Source organism: Odontesthes bonariensis, chromosome 16 (genome assembly GCF_027942865.1).
Source record: "Odontesthes bonariensis isolate fOdoBon6 chromosome 16, fOdoBon6.hap1, whole genome shotgun sequence".
NCBI classification, from domain to species: Eukaryota; Metazoa; Chordata; class Actinopteri; order Atheriniformes; family Atherinopsidae; genus Odontesthes; species Odontesthes bonariensis.
Genome location: NC_134521.1, coordinates 6,308,086 through 6,324,873, shown reverse-complemented (window position 1 = coordinate 6,324,873; position 16,788 = coordinate 6,308,086). Strand labels below are relative to the sequence as shown.

The window sequence follows — 16,788 nt, the reverse complement described above, 5'->3', positions numbered from 1 at the left end:
GGGAAAAAAACCCATCACAATAGGGACATCACTTCTCTTACTGCACTTTAGCATCATGTGGTGCATGAAGGGTGCTGTTCTAAGCATTTGTGTACCCTTATTTTTAATGGATCCATAATTTACAGTTTGTGCCACAGTTCAAGATGAACAGATGAAATATTCTATTGAAAAACACGTCCTTGAAAGACAATTGATTGTCACATGTCACAACATTTAAAGACAAATCACTAAATCACAGTGAGGACCAATGTATTTATCAGGAGAGCACAGAGTAAACAGAAACATATCCATATCATAGGACAACTATATCCCAAGGCATTCGGGATTACTGCTAAATGAAAAAAAAAAAAAACATCTGAAAGAATGGGACTTGACCAATGCAACAATACATAAATGAATTGGATGTGGGGAGAAAAGATGGCATGTACTTGGAAAAAAAAAAATAAATACAAAAATCACAAGACACCAAAAGTTTGTTGAAATCAACACCCTTTGATGGTTTTATTTGAATTCACCTGATATAGTCCACCAGCCTCACCATGCCTTTAAATTGTCTCTTTATACCTGTAATACACCTTCCAGATAGCTCACAAGCTGGAAAATATCATTCGTACAGTGTATGGTTACGATTTTTTTATACCCCCCCTCCTCGTCAGTCCATGCAATGCATCCCAAATACTGTCTTGCACTGACAGCCAGTGTCAACAGCCCTGGAACTGCTGCTGCGTCTGGCTGCGGCTGTGTGTCGCCAGAAGCTGCTGCTGCTGTTGCAGGAAGCTGATCACCTCTGGACTCCTGAGCAGTGACTGGAGGACACAGACATTCACATTTCAAAGGAAAATCTGAGAAATTATTCTGGTATAAAAGTAAAGTACATCTCAGTGAGCAAGTTGGTGGTGATCAAACAACTGGTTGTGTTCAAGTCAGAAGCTTCTTCAGCTCCGCTTTAGCAAAGAATGGTACAGTTCATTAAAAAAAAAGCAGTAAAATAAAATTCTGGATAAAGGAGAAAGGGGGGAAACACAGACAGTGCCTTAAAGGGATAGTTCGCCTCTTTTGACATGATGCATGACATAACATATTAGCAATATCATTTATGAACATCTTCTTACCCCCTGCTGCGTCCTGTGAGCAGAGTTCCAGCCTCGTTTTGGAGTTGACGAAGGTAGTCGGGCTAGTTGGCTGGGGTTTAAAAAATAAAGTGTTTTGCTTCTCAAACTAATATTTGTTCAAAGGAGTAATACATTTGCATCACAAAATCGTTCATCCAAAAAAAGTCAGACCTCACAATCGCTTGGCGCTATTTTTGCCTCCCTTCATATCAATGCGTGCAGCCACCTAGCGATAGCCGCGCCTGTTACGGTCTTTGCTGCTCGGAAGCAGGGGAGTGCTCGGTCTGCACTTCAGTCTGCACAGTTTACACAGCCCGTAGTGATACGAAGGTAGAGAGAAAATAGCGCCAAGCGATTGTGAGGTCTGACTTTTTCTGGATGAACGATTTTGTGATGTATATGTATTACTCTTTTGAACGCATATTGTTTTGAGAAGCAAAACGCTTTATTTTTGGGGCCCCAGCCAACTAGCCGGACTACCTTCATCAACGCCAAAACGAGGCTGGAACTCGGCTCACAGGAAGCAGCGGGGGCTAAGTCAAATTTAATAAATGATATTGCTAGTATGGGATGTCATACAGCTTCATGTCAAAAGAGGCGAACTATCCCTTTAAAGCTTGGGTTCACTGAATAGTTTGCAACTTCTATTTGCACGTCACCATTCTACATACCCTGTCAGAAGGTATGATATCACAAACCTTGGAAGATATTCATTCATTTTCCTTCTATTTGATTCGATCAAACGAGAGCAAAAATATTATTTCATCAACACTTTTTGAGGTATGCTGTGTTTTCATCATTTTAGGAGGAAGAAACCAACGCACACCAGAAGTTTCGAGGTGCAGGTAGCGGGTACTAGTTCACTTCAAAGGGGAAGATACCGCACACTCTTGTCCATCATGCTGAATTTATTGTACAAACAACGTTTCGGCCAGTGTGGCCTTTCTCAAGATTTTACAAAAGTTTTCATCATTTGTCATTTTCTTTCAAAATAATAAAGCAGAATGAATATCTTCCAGTGTGTTGTGATTCTATTATTTATTTTTTTTGCTAGGGTTTGTACTTCTGCATCAAACCCGCATTATGACATACCAATCTTTTCTGGTTGAGGACCTGCTCTATCAGGGAAGGTCTGGCTGGACGGTCCCCCATGGCCCCCAGGCGCTGCTTGTTCACAGACACGGGCCGCTCCTCTGAATTTTCCTGGTCATGTAAAAACAAAGACAAATAAGTGAGGAACTTTGGTTTGAACTGTGGCTCAGTGAAGTCTGGAAAAGCTGGAATACTATTCAAACCGATACCTCCAGAAGTAAAATATGTAACGAACAGGGGCGAGGCTAGGGTATTTTTAGTGGTGCCAAGGCACCACCGTGAGATTGCTCGGCACCCCCTGGCTCAGCACATTTTAAAAATATTATATTGTGCAAAAACACATTTTTTTTTGCTCAAGGATGCATTATTTTAGTGACTGTTTTATTTATTTTCTAGCATTTGTTTTTGTTTTAACTCTTTACTCCCAAAATAAATGTTGCGTTATCTTCAATATTTGTCTCAGGCTCTCTGTTATCCCTGTCAAGCCCACAGTCTTTTGAAATGAAGAGGTCAAAATTGAATGTTGTAGGGGAAAACATTACTCAAAGCAAAACTAATACGGCTCCAAAATTTATAAATGTAGCCTACTAGTTTGCCTCAATTAGTGAGAAAAAATGTGCCTCTGTGAGCACTGGGGGCTGGGCACCCCTAAAGACCAGATCCTAAAATCGCCCCTGATAACGAAGCTTTGTCTTACATCAAGTTTCCCGGTGGACATGGCCTGGTCGCTCTTCTTCTTCTTATATTTGTCTTTGTACATCTTGTTGCGGTGTTTTTTACACATCCACGGTTTCCGCTGCTTGGCCACCTGCGTTGTCGTCTCCGTGCATCCGTCGTAGGTGCACTGCTTGGGGGCGTTGTCCACCTCCGAGGTCTCCTCGTCGTTGAGCTCCTCCGGGCTGGCCGCGCTGTCTCTGGGATCCGAAGTGTCTAGAACATCGCTCTCCTCGTCCGGATCATCCATGTCATAGGAGGAGACGTTGTTCTCTGGCTCGTGTGGAGTTATCACATTTCTGCTGTCGACCACTCCGCTTTTACTCACATAGTACCTTTGTCCGTCTTTAGTGAGCAGCAGAGTCGAGTCTTTGTCTTTATTTGCAGATGAATTGTCCTCCTCGCTCATGACTGCAGCGCACAGAACAGTGAAGCTGCAGCTAGCTTAGCAAGCTAACTACCCGTCCTTTACAGTAAGCTCACGTTAACTGTAGCTAGCTCGTACACGAGTTGTCTTACATTTCCAAGCCAGTTTTCCGTAATAAAAGCGCAGTCTCTTTTTGAAAATCGGAATGCTATGATTACAACATGATTTCAAAACGCAATCTCATGATTTATGGTCCGCTATAGTGACACGATTGGTTTAGCTCAAAGCATTTCCACAACAACTATCTTCTTCGCTTATTGGTTTTAAGTGCTAGAGCGACCCCTGCAGGTCATAATAGGAATAGCACGTTATTCAGACTGTGCAGATTTGATCAAAGAAAGCGTTTCACAAAGTGACAGAATAAATAATTTAAACATATTTCATAAATTGCACTTCACCAAAATAGCAACATATTTACTTGTGTGGCACTTGTCACAGAGGGGAGCCTTCTCTTCACACTCACTGTGGATCACTGACCCTTGGACACAGCTGTGTTCACAGCTCCTTACCAGTCATTCAGGCAACAAACTGGCTGTGTCACATCTTTACTAACATTGTTTGTACTGAATTAGTGCATGATTTGGATCGTGTTACACCATCTTTTACTTCTTCATGTTCATCCTATATATCACTTACTAGTTTATGTCTCTTTTTGGTCATATAGCATCTTGTTACAATTTGTTTTTAGCTGAGTTATTAGTTCTGTAATAGGTGAGAACTCTGAAACATGCAAACATGTCATACCCTATTTCCCTGATTTATTAGATATTACCCGCCCACCTCTGAAACTAACTTGAATCATGGAGCTGTGGTAAAACCAAAACAAATTTCTATTATTCGGTCTGAGCAATAAATTCCACTCTGTCATCCCGCCTGCATGCAGAGCACTTGCCCTGTCGAGCACAGAAAATTGCGAATCCTACTTCTCTTGCTTTTATTGGGATTCATAAAAAAACATTGAGTACCCCTCTAGTGAAGTGCCTCCCAGCAGATAACAGCTAAAAATAGCAAAAGAGGGCATTGGTGGGATAATAGTGTTTATTTAATCAGTGAAAACAATATAAACCCGCATGTCGAAACCGTAAACACATTAAAACTCTTCAAAAAAAGACACCATCAATTTGATTTTGAAACATGTTTTAATTATTTCTATTGTTATTGATAGACCATTTTTAAACAGAGGTACAGGTATCAGTATGTGGAACACGCTGTAATGTGGTGGTGCAGCTGTGAGAGCACTTTGGTAAACCATTTGTGCTGGAGTGTAAATTTCAACAGCACAACAAATTCATACGGATCTGTGGCACATTACTGTGCATGTGCGCTGATGAGAATAATGCAGAAATCTAGACAACCGCAGTGGAATCTGCAAAAATGAATACATAAATAAAACTGGAGCTGCTCTGTATTTCTCTCGCTTCCCAGACCTCCCATCAGATACTGGAAATCACAGTACTGGTTGATTTTACTCCAGCATTGGCATCATTTCCCCGCGTCCAACATGAAACAAAGAAGCTGTTCTCTTCTCCAGATTTGACTGTGTAGTTCCATCCAGATGGAATTACATCAGGTCCAAATGGCCCTTTTCAGCTAACAGCTTTTCTCATTTCAAGCTAATGCTCTCCACTGGATTATTATCTTGTTTTCTAAGCTAACTGTTACACAAGACTCATTTAGTTTTGTATGACTCTTTTTTTCTCCCCCCCCCCCCCTACAATTCTCATAGACATACTACTAGTAAAGAAATATACAGTATTGTGAACTATCAAAATAAATAAAATTGTTATTTACATAACATACAAACAATAATTCATCACTAAACAGTTTTGTTTTATAAGAATAGGCTACTGTATGTCTGTCATGCTTTCATCAGGATAAATGAAGCTATGAATGAGGTTGTACAGAGCTTAATTAAATCCTCCCTCATCCCTTTAACTTTACTGCTTTGCGCGAGTGCTGCTGGTTTTCTGACATCCATACTGTCGTTCTCTCTGTCCCGTTGGACTGCACAAAGAATGCAGTACCTTTTGTGCAAATACGCAGCCCTCATTATTGGTCATGTGTACACATCTAAAACATACAAAACCGTGAACTGGAACCTTCTGTACTGCTGGAATATGTTGAGTTATATCTGTATTGTTGATATAAATGAGGATCAATGAGTGCATTGAGACAGAAGGTGTCAAATTTGCTACAAGCATCCGGATGCTGCTGAATTGTGTGTATTGAGATGTTATGAACTTGCAGATGACAACGTAACAAGTTGCGATAAAATGCACCATTATCGTCTTTGTAGCAGTCTGTTTAAAGTGTAAACTGTAACACTGTAATCCAACATTTACGGGAAGGCAACGTCAGTACTGTGTGGAGCAAAGAGTAACAGCATAAGTGCTGTTTTTAATACTGTTTTTGATCATATTTTGCAAGAACTCGTTTTTTTCTACTTCCTGTAGCTCTGATGTTACAATATTAGATTGTTGATCAAGTCTACTACAGCCTACTTACACACGTCTGAGTTCTACTTCTACACAATTTTTTTTCCATTATTTTCAATTCACCAAGCTCTTAGTCAACAAAAGAAGAACAAAAGTATCCTCTATGAAAAAGGGAGATACATATAAAAAATGCAGTAAATAAAGAATGAATAAATAAGGTTCAATAAAACATGAACATTGGTCCATATTCTCATATTGCCTTGTAGAGCTGTTCCACCATGTTTGGCCCGGATCATCACTGAAAGGTAAACTGTCCTGTTGCCCTTTCTCGCTCCTTGAGCTCTGCAACATGTGCTCAGATGAGAGAACGTTAAAAAGAAATAAAAGCCTTGCACCTCACTCCACATTTTTCTTCCTCCTCAGGATGCCTGTTTCGTGTAGCCTCTTTAGTCTTTCTCCCATCCTCTCCCATCCTTTTTTGCTCATCCACCCCTTCATCGATCTGTCCTCCAGGTTTGGAAAGATGGATTCAGGGGATTTCAAAATTCTCTTGAATTATTATTTTTTTCTCCAAAGTTTTCTGCTACCCCCCAAGATTAGTTGTGAGAATGCGGACGTCTCCTCTTCCCCCTCCTCCATCAAAAGGGAAGAGCTGGATGAGGATTCTCCTCCTCCCCTCTGTCTCCTCTCTAGAAAGGCGAGTTGGGGGAACAGATGGTGCTGACTGAGCTGATGGAGATGTCATCGGAGTCCGATGGGGGGCTGGAGTCTGGGGAGGGGTCAGAGCATGTGTTGGGGGTCAGAGAGGAAGGGGCCGTGGGCAGGCCAGGGAGGCAACAGGGTGGCTTCGCCCGGTGTGTGTTTGTAGTTATTTCTGGTTTCACAGTCAGAATCATCTGCAGAGGTGGCGGCTTCACATCCGGGTGGCATCCTCGTCTGAGAACCTGCCCCTCCTTATCAAGAGGGGTGGCCTGGTCGAGGGAAGCACAGAAGGACATAACGATTAGATCATTTGACTAGCACAATGAGTTGTCCAATATGGAGTTTAAGTTACTTATTGCTATTTGACTCGTTAGTCACAAGGAGAATTAGCCAATAAATAATAAAATGAAATAGTCATTTCATTAAGATGTTTTCTAACAACTAATTCTTTCTTTCTTTAGTCTTTACCTGCCACAAAATCTCATTAAAAATGTAAATAGATTTGGTATTTTGGAGCTCTGTACTCAGTGAGTCATTCCATAAATGGAAAGCTGTGGAAAACTAATTGGCATGTCAAAATCTGTTATTAATTTATTCAAGTCTGTTATTAATTCCCCTTATCACTGGCGTCACTACTAACTATGAATCTAAAGATCCTCCATAAGTCAGTGGAAATGTCACATTATAGTAGCTGGCCAACAGAAGCTGAAAAGCAAGTCCTGGTACAGCAGGATGTAAGCTTCACATCAAGTTGAGGAAATGAATAAAATCGCAGCAATTCAAAGACACAAGCAATGGCAGGGGATTATTTCTTTGTAAAGGCACAAAGAAATTGTGTGAACAAAAGCTGATCATCAACAGCAGTTTGTTTACTTTATTATCAAAGATAGGAGCTTTGTAGGAGCTGAATTAACAAACATTCCCGTATACACACAATGAGAAAAGCACAAGACTGATAAACAGTAAGATAACATAGAACAATCCCTGGCAGGAGACGGACGACAGCAGTGCAGATAATGTAGGTATGAAATCTGTAAAACGAGGGAGGAATGAAAGGAAAAAAGCAAAAAAAAACGTGCAGAGAAATCAAAAGACATGGCAACAACAGCACAGAGGCAGCAGCAGTTAGCGGGGCAGCACTCAGGGTAGGTGAGTGGTGGTGGTGGGGGGGTTCATTTCAGAGACGCCATTCAAGCTTGTTTTGATTTCTCGCTGTTTGTGACCTTATTGTGTCTCCATGGAAACCTAGCATACCTTATCCAGTACATGGCGGGGTGCTGGTAGAAATCCAACGACCCAGATCTCTGCATAGAAAAGCTGTCATCCAGCTGAACACAAAGAGAAACCAGTACAATCAATCCAGACACCAGTTCATGTGGAAACACAAACTGAATCTGAAAGCTGAATCTGTCTCAAGAGACAGTGCGATCAAACGGAAAAGAAAGTTGCAGAAAACTTTGGAGCTCTGTGGAAACCAGTTTAGCTTTCTGTAATTGCTGTCAGACCAGCTGGTTTATGCGCACTTTAGTGTAGAATGGAAACTTACAGAAATGACTGACACTCCTGCAGTAGTGTCATTGACCCTCGGACTGGTATTGAAGTGCTTCTTTATCTTCCCCGCTACTGACAGCTGGTGCTCATTCTCACACAATCCTTCGTCCTGCATCGAGCAAGGGAGAAGTGAGTGTTTCTGTGGAAAATTATGCAACCGAATAAAAGTCTGGCACTCCATAAATTTGATGACATTATACTCACAGTGACCCAGGGGTGCTCCAGCACCTGGAAGGCAGTGTATCTCTGATCCACCTCCACCTCCAGCATAGATCGAATCAGTTCCTGCAGCAAAAAGCGGGTAGTGGTGAGTTTGGCACACTGTGTAAAGCACATCAATCTGTTCACAATATGCACACAGAGTTGACCCGTGCACAGAATGAATATTCACCATGGCTGTCTCTGACACGTTGTCCCAGTATGGTAGAGGAAATTCTAGCTGGCCCATTAGTATCTGATCAAAAAGCGCTTCTTGATCGTCACTGCTCCTGCAAATGTTTCCACATCAAAGAGTTTTTATTTAAAAAAATGAAGGTCCAGTGTGTATGATGTAGTAACATCTTGTGGCAATAATTTCAGATTGCAAACAAGCGAATATAACATATTTAAATGCAAACTACATTGGCTTTCACTTGTAATAAGATGGTGGTATTTCAGATACAAAGTGATCATTGTAAGGAAATGAAAACAGGAAAAAAAATTTCATGCAATTCAACACTAACGGAAGCAAAGATGTGAATATCTTATTGCATTTCTCTGGATAGATTTTTCACACTGGAACTTCAAAACAGAAAAAGGGATGTAATAATTTGTGTTAGTGGAGTGGGTTTTGTTGTTGTTGTTAGTTTACCCTCGAAATGGGGGGAAGCCACACAGCAGGATGTAGGTGATGACTCCAGCTGCCCAGATGTCCACCTTAAGGCCATACCTTCAAAGATAAGCACAAATAAGAAGATAAGAAATCAGCTCAAAGTAAAGGAAGAGACGCACTCTGCAGTCACCATCTGTAAATCCATTAAAACTATTACTAATGAGGTATATCTGCCATGACACTTGATTATGATATAAAGGAGATAAAGGAGTGGTGCCTTCTTCTGTGATTTGTCTAAACAACTTCAACTCAGCGGCAGCTGCTCTTACCCTGTTTCTGCAATGATTTCAGGTGCTACATATGTTGGGGTTCCACAGACAGTGTAGAGGGGTCCATCAACCACAGTCGCCAAACCAAAGTCTCCCAGTTTCAGACTTTTGCTGCCATCTGCATGCTCATACACCTAAACACAGAGAACAAACATGGAGAGAAACCTGTCATTTATTATGAAAGAGCTGCATGAGATCACATTGAAGCTTTTTCACACCATTGTTAGACATACCGCATGTATGTGAAAGGGTACACTACACTCTGAATAATTCTATCACTCTCCTACAGATGTTTCCAAGAGCTACAGAAAGCTGTTTTCTGAGAAAAAAAAATTTGTTGCACTACATTAAAAATTGAGCATAAAAGAATCAGTCGGTAAGTAAAAAAAGGAGAGACAAGGGGGAGTGGAGGAAGCAGAAGAAAAGAACGTATGGCCTTATGTTTGGTGTGTTGGGGTACATGTGGCCTTAGAATAGCACATTTCTAAAAGCCTGAATCTGATCTGACCATCACTCGTAAGGCATATGATGGGGCAAAAGAAGAACAGCAGTTGGAGTAAGAGCACGACAACAAGGGTTTTAACAGAAGGGAGAAGGCACACATGAGGGAGTGTGCAGGAGATGCGAGGGCAGCAGGGATGAGTCATCTCTCTGTGAGAGTCCAGAGTGATATTACTTCACTATTCATTCACAAAGGCGACAGGAAACAAGAGACTGCGCCAAGTTACATGAGCATTTTTTACAAAGTGTGTGAAGAACTCACCAGTAGGTTTTCTGGTTTGATGTCTCTGTGCACAATGTTGAGACTGTGGAGGTATTTGATGGCGTTGGCCAGATTGTAGAGCATACCGCTGGCATCTCTCTCTGTGTATCTGTTGGCAGAGGTGATGGCGTCAAACAGATCTCCCCCCTGTGGACAAGTCATGATGAATATGAGGGCTGTCAGAGTGGGGAACAATAGACCGTTTGTTGTTTTTTTACAGACTCAAACAGAACTTGACAACTTTTCACTTCTGCTGATCTTTTCTGCTGAAAAGAGTTTTGGGCAAAAAAGTTCACTTTAGGGCATGTTTTTAGGCTTCTCAGCAGATAGAGGGATAATCCGTGTCCTCATTCCACAGCTGTGTTGAAACATCTCCTCCCCCTGTCTTTAATATTTACCTTTTATTGTAGTCTTTTCTATTAATTCTCCCTCTTCCCGTCTTTTCTCTGCCTCAGTTCATCATATATTCTATTTGTTCTGGATTTCACCCATTTCTTTTTTTCCCTCTCTAGTCTTCCTCTCTGAGAGGACTAAGTGGAGCAGAAGCTTAAAATAGGGCTGAATGTGTCTCTTTTCCAGCACTGATTCAGACCCACAGTCAGGGTTCAAACTAAGTGACAGTTGTTTAAATATGCGACCTGTCAAATGCCTAAGCTCAGCCTCTAACTAGTGCATCTGTCCTTCTTTATGTCTGAATTGTGGCCCAACTTAATGGATTACACATTACATCTATATGAGACTGTTTAAATATCTCGTTCCAAAAGCAGTAGGACATTACGACCCAGCTGAGGAATTAAGCCCGGCTCACAGTTGGCGTCCCAAAAGATTTTAGTTGGAGTTTAGCCACAACAGTTTAAAAAATTTACTTGTAAGCTTCTGGATTTCTGCATGAGAACTAAAATATCATCAGATTTTCACTCAAGCCTTGAAAGTAGATCAATAGAACCCAAATTATTCAAATGAAACAACAATAGTTCGTTTTTTTTTTTATCTATTTATGGAGGAAAATGATTTTACAGACATTTATGAGTGGCAAAACAATCTGAACCTCTTGGATTAATAGTTCATTTAAAGGTTAAGTCAGATGTTTTTGGTCAGTGGGTGGCAATCAGGTTGGTGTAGACAGCCTGACCTATCTATTTATAGAACGTTGAAATCATGCAGTGCGATCCCCACTTTCAAAATGTCAGAACATCAGTGTGAACTGAGTCTCAAAGCAAACACAGCAAGATATTAAGCACTCTGTTAAGGCTCTGTTCCAATGGCTGGTTAAAAAAAAAAGAATAAAATTCCTGCTTTGGAATGGCCAAGTCAAAGTCCTAACTTTAATCCAACAGAAATGTTGTGAGAGGACCTAAATTGAGCTATTCATGTGAAGAAATCCAAAGGGTCACACCACATATAGAAGGTAATGTGGGAACATTTTCTCCCAAAAATGTACGATGTTTTCTACTTTTAGGGACCTGAAATCTGGTGATACAGTCATACTTAATACTAAAAGGTTAACTCTTAAACACCAATGTAGTAATTAATTTTGCATATTCAAAAATAATTTCTCTACGGGCTTAGCTCCTCTATATCCAAGCCCACAGAGAAATGACTTTTGGTCATGCTAAAAACAGGAATGGGCCTTCCACAAAAACTGCCACAAATCATTCTCTGCACACATTGTTGTACATTATGTTTCCTCTTATTTAAACCTAAACCACCAAACCCAAAACAGAAAGAAAAAAAATATTCTAAAATATGTTTGTTACTCAATTTTAAACAATTTGTTTCCCTCCCTTTCTCGGTCCCTGTCATCCTGGCAGCAACTTGTTTCCTCATTCATCCACAGCCTCCTCTCTATCCTCCTACTTTGGACAGGCTCACATGTACGCACATTTCTCCCACAGATTGTCTCTCATCTACATTCTGTAGTACTCCACATCACGGCACGAACAGATGGATCGCATTCCTGGCTCCTGAATTATGCACAAACATTTCTTGACTCAGAGAGCAAGAGAGAGAATGAAGAATTGTGAACACACGAGTGCCTGGGGCCACAGACTGATTCTCTCGAGCCCACACTGTGCAACTTCGTCATCTGCTGCATTGGTTGATTGTTACCCCTCTGTCGCTGTCACCATCTCTGCCTCTCTGCTCCTCTCAGTCACACTTCAGTTTGAGATAATGATCACTATCTTATGTAAGAGAATGTATCTATTCTGCATCTTAGCTTGGGAAAATGTCCCCTACCAAAGCTCGTGGCTCACATATAAACGTGTAAATGGAGTGCAGAAGCTCACCTTCACCAGTTCCATGACCAGGTAAAGTTCGTTGTAAGTGTCCACCTCCTCGATGAGTAAGACGATATTTGGATGTTTGACCCTACGGAGGATGGCTACCTCATTCTGGATCATGTGTTCCTGGACAGAAAAAAAATAGCCCAATCAGGTGAAATATTGATCATAAGCACTACACATGCAAAGAGCTCTGTTGTCTCTTGAGTCATTAAAACATGACAGCACCACGCTGCTTTTCTTAGTTTTAATTTCCTCTTTTTTGTTTGTCTTCATAGGTATTTCAGCTGTAATGATATTGGAAACAATTGATATTCAGAGCAGTCTATAAAAAAAGCTACTTTTGTATTTGAGCAGTTTAGCTGAAGAAGTCTTACATTTAGTGTAAGTCAATAGTTTTTCTATTTGAGTGGATGGGCTTTTAAAGTACACTTTTGCTTTGGAAATCTCACTTGTTGGATGTTTACTTACCTTGCCTCTGCATTTGCCCTTGTTGATGATTTTCAGAGCATACTCTCGTCCCGTAGAGAGCTCCACACATTCCCGGACGACCGCAAAGTTTCCATCGCCCAACATCCGCCCCACCTTGTAGCGGTCTGATATGTAGGATGGCACCGCTGGAACATCATCCATGAGAACCTCAGCTGCAAAGAAGAAGCCCGAGGTTTAGATCAACTGAGGGACTCAAGAATTCAACAAATGAATGCGTAATCATTTCACTGTTTTTCTTTAGGACTGATAAGCATTCATATTAGCACAGTCATTCTCTGACATATAGCTGAACATAAAAACTAAAATGATTGAAAATGAACTGAATTTAACAAATAAGTATAAATGATACCTATATTCTTATTTTATTTTTGCTAGTGAGTAGATTATTTTAACGCAAAGGAGGGCTTTAGTTGCATCCCACAGTCGAATTTCTGTCACTCGAAAGCTCTGCTGAGTTTTCTGAATGTGGTAATCAATCTTGCAAATGAAAAATTAAATGTGTAACCAACTGGTGAATCAAAATGCAAATATCTGCAATGAATGCTGATTTTGATGTAATTCACTTCTAATCGTTTTAGAACATTTGAAACGATCCTCCGAGCTGCCTGAAGAGGAAAAACTGTCAAACATGTAAATGTCAGATGATACTAGAATGTCTTGTTTCAGTTTAGGAGATTAATGCCATTTCTTTAGCTCAGTATCTGTTTTTCTTTATGTTGTTGCCAACTCATAATAGAACATCCTATATACGATTTACCACCACATCATTGTTTTGTGGTGAGGTGAGAAGAACATCAGAGCAAGTGAAAGGTGTGAGAAAACTGTGTGATAGAAAAAATTAGATAGGAAGATGCATCAAAGGTCATGTACGTGATTCAGACATGCATGGTATTTGCGAGTACAAGACCTTTGCTAATTGAAGAACAGATGGAACAAGTCAGCAACATAATCTTTCCTCACCTTCAGTGATGAGTCTATCACCATCTTCCACAGGGCTGGAAATTTGAGCGGAAGACAGCGAGGTGGAAGAACCCTGGGAGCTCTGAAAGGGGGAGAGGGTAGGCAGAGAGCAAGATGGCAAAATTATCTTCTCCGCAGAGTCAAAAATGCTTTGCAATTCTCTTCACATTCAACAGAGTATGATCACAGTTCCCTCTACAACAGCCCAAGCCAAAATTAACATGCATACTGAATGTTGTTTTTGTCTTAATATGTCCATCTGTTGTAATGTTCCACCCTGCTTTGTGTGTCTACTTTTCTCAAGAAAAGAGTCAGAACAGACTTAATAAAGCCAATAAAAATCAGCTATTCATACAAGCAAACCGTAGGTGTGAGTCTATGTTGGGCAGACAATTTAATCCAAATGAGCTCCTCTCTGACCCTCAGTAAACATAGGAAGAGAGGTTCTGGAGAAACTATTATGGGAAGATTTGACTGGTTAGTGAATAGGGGGTCATTAAGGTAAGAGAGTGGCTGAGATGAGGTGTCTGCATCTATCTGAAGAAAAAAACTCATTATGGCCTCCACCCTGTAACCTTCTGTCTGGTTGTCATGGAAGCAGCAGCGATCTGGTCGGAACGATAAATGAGAATGTACCTCTCTCATATTTCTATTAGTTTTCCGCCTCTGTTCCCTCTCCCATATGCTGTTGATGGCTAACTCTTCGTTTAATTGAAAGATGGATTCTGCTTTTAATTGTATCTACAGTAGCTATCTCCACTTTTCTTTTGTCTAGCATCTGTTCAAATTCTCCTGCCTCAAACTTTTTCCTTCAGGTCTTTGGGTATGGATATTTCCAGAATTCAAATAAATCCAACTGGTGCAACTTGCCAGTGACGAAAATTGACGTAATAGCTGTTTCATGTAGATAACCTGAATTATTAACAAGCTTGGTCTGTAAATGTCTGCAACACGTGCATCATGCATGAGAAACTGTTCTGTGATGTTGAACACAAGGAGATGGCCAGTGGCAACCACTAAATAATGTTGGTCAGAAATATAGAAAAATTGTTGATACGCTCTATTTCATTGCATACATTGCATAATTCTCATATTTTTCTGTCCTATTTCTCTAGAAGGGAGAAGCCCGAAATGTTTTTTCTTTAATAATTGGAGACAGGCCATGGCTGAGCTGTTAACCCAGCAAATATTTCAAACAAAATAAGGTTTAAAAAGAGGTGAAATTTAACAGGTATGTAACATCACACAATAAAACTTTTAAAAACAGCTCTGAAGCCGTCACTTAAATCACATCCTGGTTCTGGGGTTTCAACAGCAGCAAATACCTCAACTACTAGATGTTAAAAAAAAAAGAAGTCTGATTTTGTCATGAAGAAAAAAAGTCCTTGACATATGAGCTTGTTGTTATCATGGCAGAGAGGGAAAAAGGCCATTCCCAGTCTGGTAATGACTATGGAAACTATTTACAGAACTGATGTGTCCTATATCCCCGCCTGAGTAGCTGTCAGTGCTTTTACTCACCTCTGCTGCTCTGACCTGAAAACCATCTAGCTGAAAGCAGCTGTGAGTCAGACTGAGTCTGGTTTATGCAATGCTGTGTTTGGTCGGGTACTCATTCCAGAAAAAGAAAACCTACTCTCCGTAAAGCCGGTGACCCTTCTGTGCTTATTTCAAAAACATCCTTGTTCTGCTCCCCCTCCTCGACCCCTCTACACCTGTTGTGCCCCAATTGCACATCCAGTCCTGCCCTATACTCTACCCGTTGTCTCATTTTTAATTCCTATCCATCTCTCTCTCTCTGCCTGCCTGCCACACAGGGAAACAAAATACTGTTGCTATGGAAACTGCTCTAGGAGAGGAGAACAGCAGCTTCTGAGACTTCCAGTGTGGAGACAAAAGCCTATATATGGCCATTTCCTGCCTGCGGGCCAGGAGGCGGGTTTAACCTTCGATGAAAATGTTGTCAGTCTTTCCTGTGCGAGCAGCCATGAGACAGATGGAGTGGCAGACAGAGTGAGAAACAGAGAGATGGATGGGATGAGGAAACATTCAAAAAAATGTATGGAGTCTGGTCTGGTTGCTAGTGATCATGAGTGATCATCCAGCTTCCTCCTTGTTGCACAATATGACATACACTATTCCTGGCTCCTCATCCCTACACTTTTACTCTATGAGTCACAAGCTGAAAAACACACTGACAAAACCTTTGCCATCAAGGCTGGAGGTACAGCTCTTCAAAGCTGCAATAGCAACACTCAACAACTGCATACTAACCAGTGTAAAAATAGGAATTAAAGTAGATGACTGTGGTTGTCCTTAAATGTGGAGTGTTTGCACAGAAGCTTAAGTGTTGCGGCAGAAATAATTGTTTACTCTGTAGTTGGCACGGAAGCCTGCCAGCTGTAGAATTTAGGATTAAAATGCAGTGCATATTTACATGACCAAGTTAGGGAGGTGCAGCTTTGTCCTCCATGCTGCTGTCTGAATCTGATTGTGAGACACATTCTGAGGTCTTCGTTTTCTTTAGTCAAACTTGTCTCCTGGCTGACTTTCTGTTTTTTTCTTGTCCAATTTCAGTCAAGCCAACATGTAGGGTTTTCAAAAGAGGGTTTTATTAGTGTTTGTGCTCTTGGAAAATTCTAATAAGATTTGGATGGAAACTGAGAACTTGTCTCAGCTTGCCTTACGGTGTTTTATAGGTACACAATGCCGGTGAGATAATATTTTGTTGTCTAGACGGACAGAAAACATAATCTACTTGACTTTTATGGGTGGGGATCAAAACTCACGGGGGAGTTCTGGCTTTCTGTTTTGCCGGTTGGACACTGAAGGTTTCTAATCACAGTTTGGAAGGACTGCAATCCAAGGGAGTCACGGCAACGTGTTTAAATGCTTCAGGGAAAATTTTAAAAAACAAAACATAATACACTTAAGCTATCACACGAAAAGATAAAAGAGGGGGAGTGAGATAGCAGTCTGGTCCAAAATGGTTAAAGAGCAAACATTTTCACACCTATGATCCCCATCTTGAAAAGACATCGTGACTCATCAACCCGTGAACCGGGAAGAAGGAGATTATAATCAAAATGTTGTTGTGAGAGGGCCTTCCCCACCTTAC

At 40.9% G+C, this 16,788-nt stretch overlaps 2 protein-coding genes across 3 annotated transcripts in view; both read right to left on the bottom strand.

The window, feature by feature from the left end:
• Positions 1-472: 472 nt before the first annotated feature.
• Positions 473-3,592, bottom strand: rfxap (regulatory factor X-associated protein). Its single transcript, XM_075487546.1, has 3 exons — positions 2,902-3,592; positions 2,205-2,315; positions 473-806 (listed from the first exon to the last, which is right to left on the bottom strand). The coding sequence occupies exons 1-3, from the start codon at positions 3,325-3,327 to the stop codon at positions 702-704; spliced, it is 642 nt and encodes a 213-aa protein (XP_075343661.1). The 5' UTR covers positions 3,328-3,592; the 3' UTR covers positions 473-701.
• Positions 3,593-6,610: 3,018 nt separating this feature from the next.
• dclk1a (doublecortin-like kinase 1a) overlaps positions 6,611-16,788 on the bottom strand; it is a 48,221-nt gene continuing 38,043 nt past the window's right edge. For both annotated transcript variants that reach the window (XM_075487542.1, XM_075487543.1), the window contains 11 exons: positions 13,671-13,752; positions 12,690-12,862; positions 12,225-12,344; positions 9,937-10,083; positions 9,174-9,307; positions 8,884-8,961; positions 8,425-8,521; positions 8,238-8,318; positions 8,029-8,142; positions 7,737-7,810; positions 6,611-6,751 (listed from right to left, as the gene is read on the bottom strand). In XM_075487542.1, the coding sequence (XP_075343657.1) occupies positions 6,694-6,751; positions 7,737-7,810; positions 8,029-8,142; positions 8,238-8,318; positions 8,425-8,521; positions 8,884-8,961; positions 9,174-9,307; positions 9,937-10,083; positions 12,225-12,344; positions 12,690-12,862; positions 13,671-13,752 (1,158 nt within the window). In that variant the 3' untranslated portion in view covers positions 6,611-6,693. The remainder of the gene's footprint in view (positions 6,752-7,736; positions 7,811-8,028; positions 8,143-8,237; positions 8,319-8,424; positions 8,522-8,883; positions 8,962-9,173; positions 9,308-9,936; positions 10,084-12,224; positions 12,345-12,689; positions 12,863-13,670; positions 13,753-16,788) is intronic.

Coding starts and splice junctions, on each gene's coding strand:
- rfxap (XM_075487546.1), bottom strand. CDS start 3,327: ATGAGCGAGGAGGACAATTCATCTGCAAATAAAGACAAAGACTCGACT. Junction 2,316..2,901: donor TGTCCACCGGGAAACTTGAT/GTAAGACAAAGC, acceptor TTACATGACCAG/GAAAATTCAGAGGAGCGGCC. Junction 807..2,204: donor TCCTCAACCAGAAAAGATTG/GTATGTCATAAT, acceptor TGTGTCCTCCAG/TCACTGCTCAGGAGTCCAGA.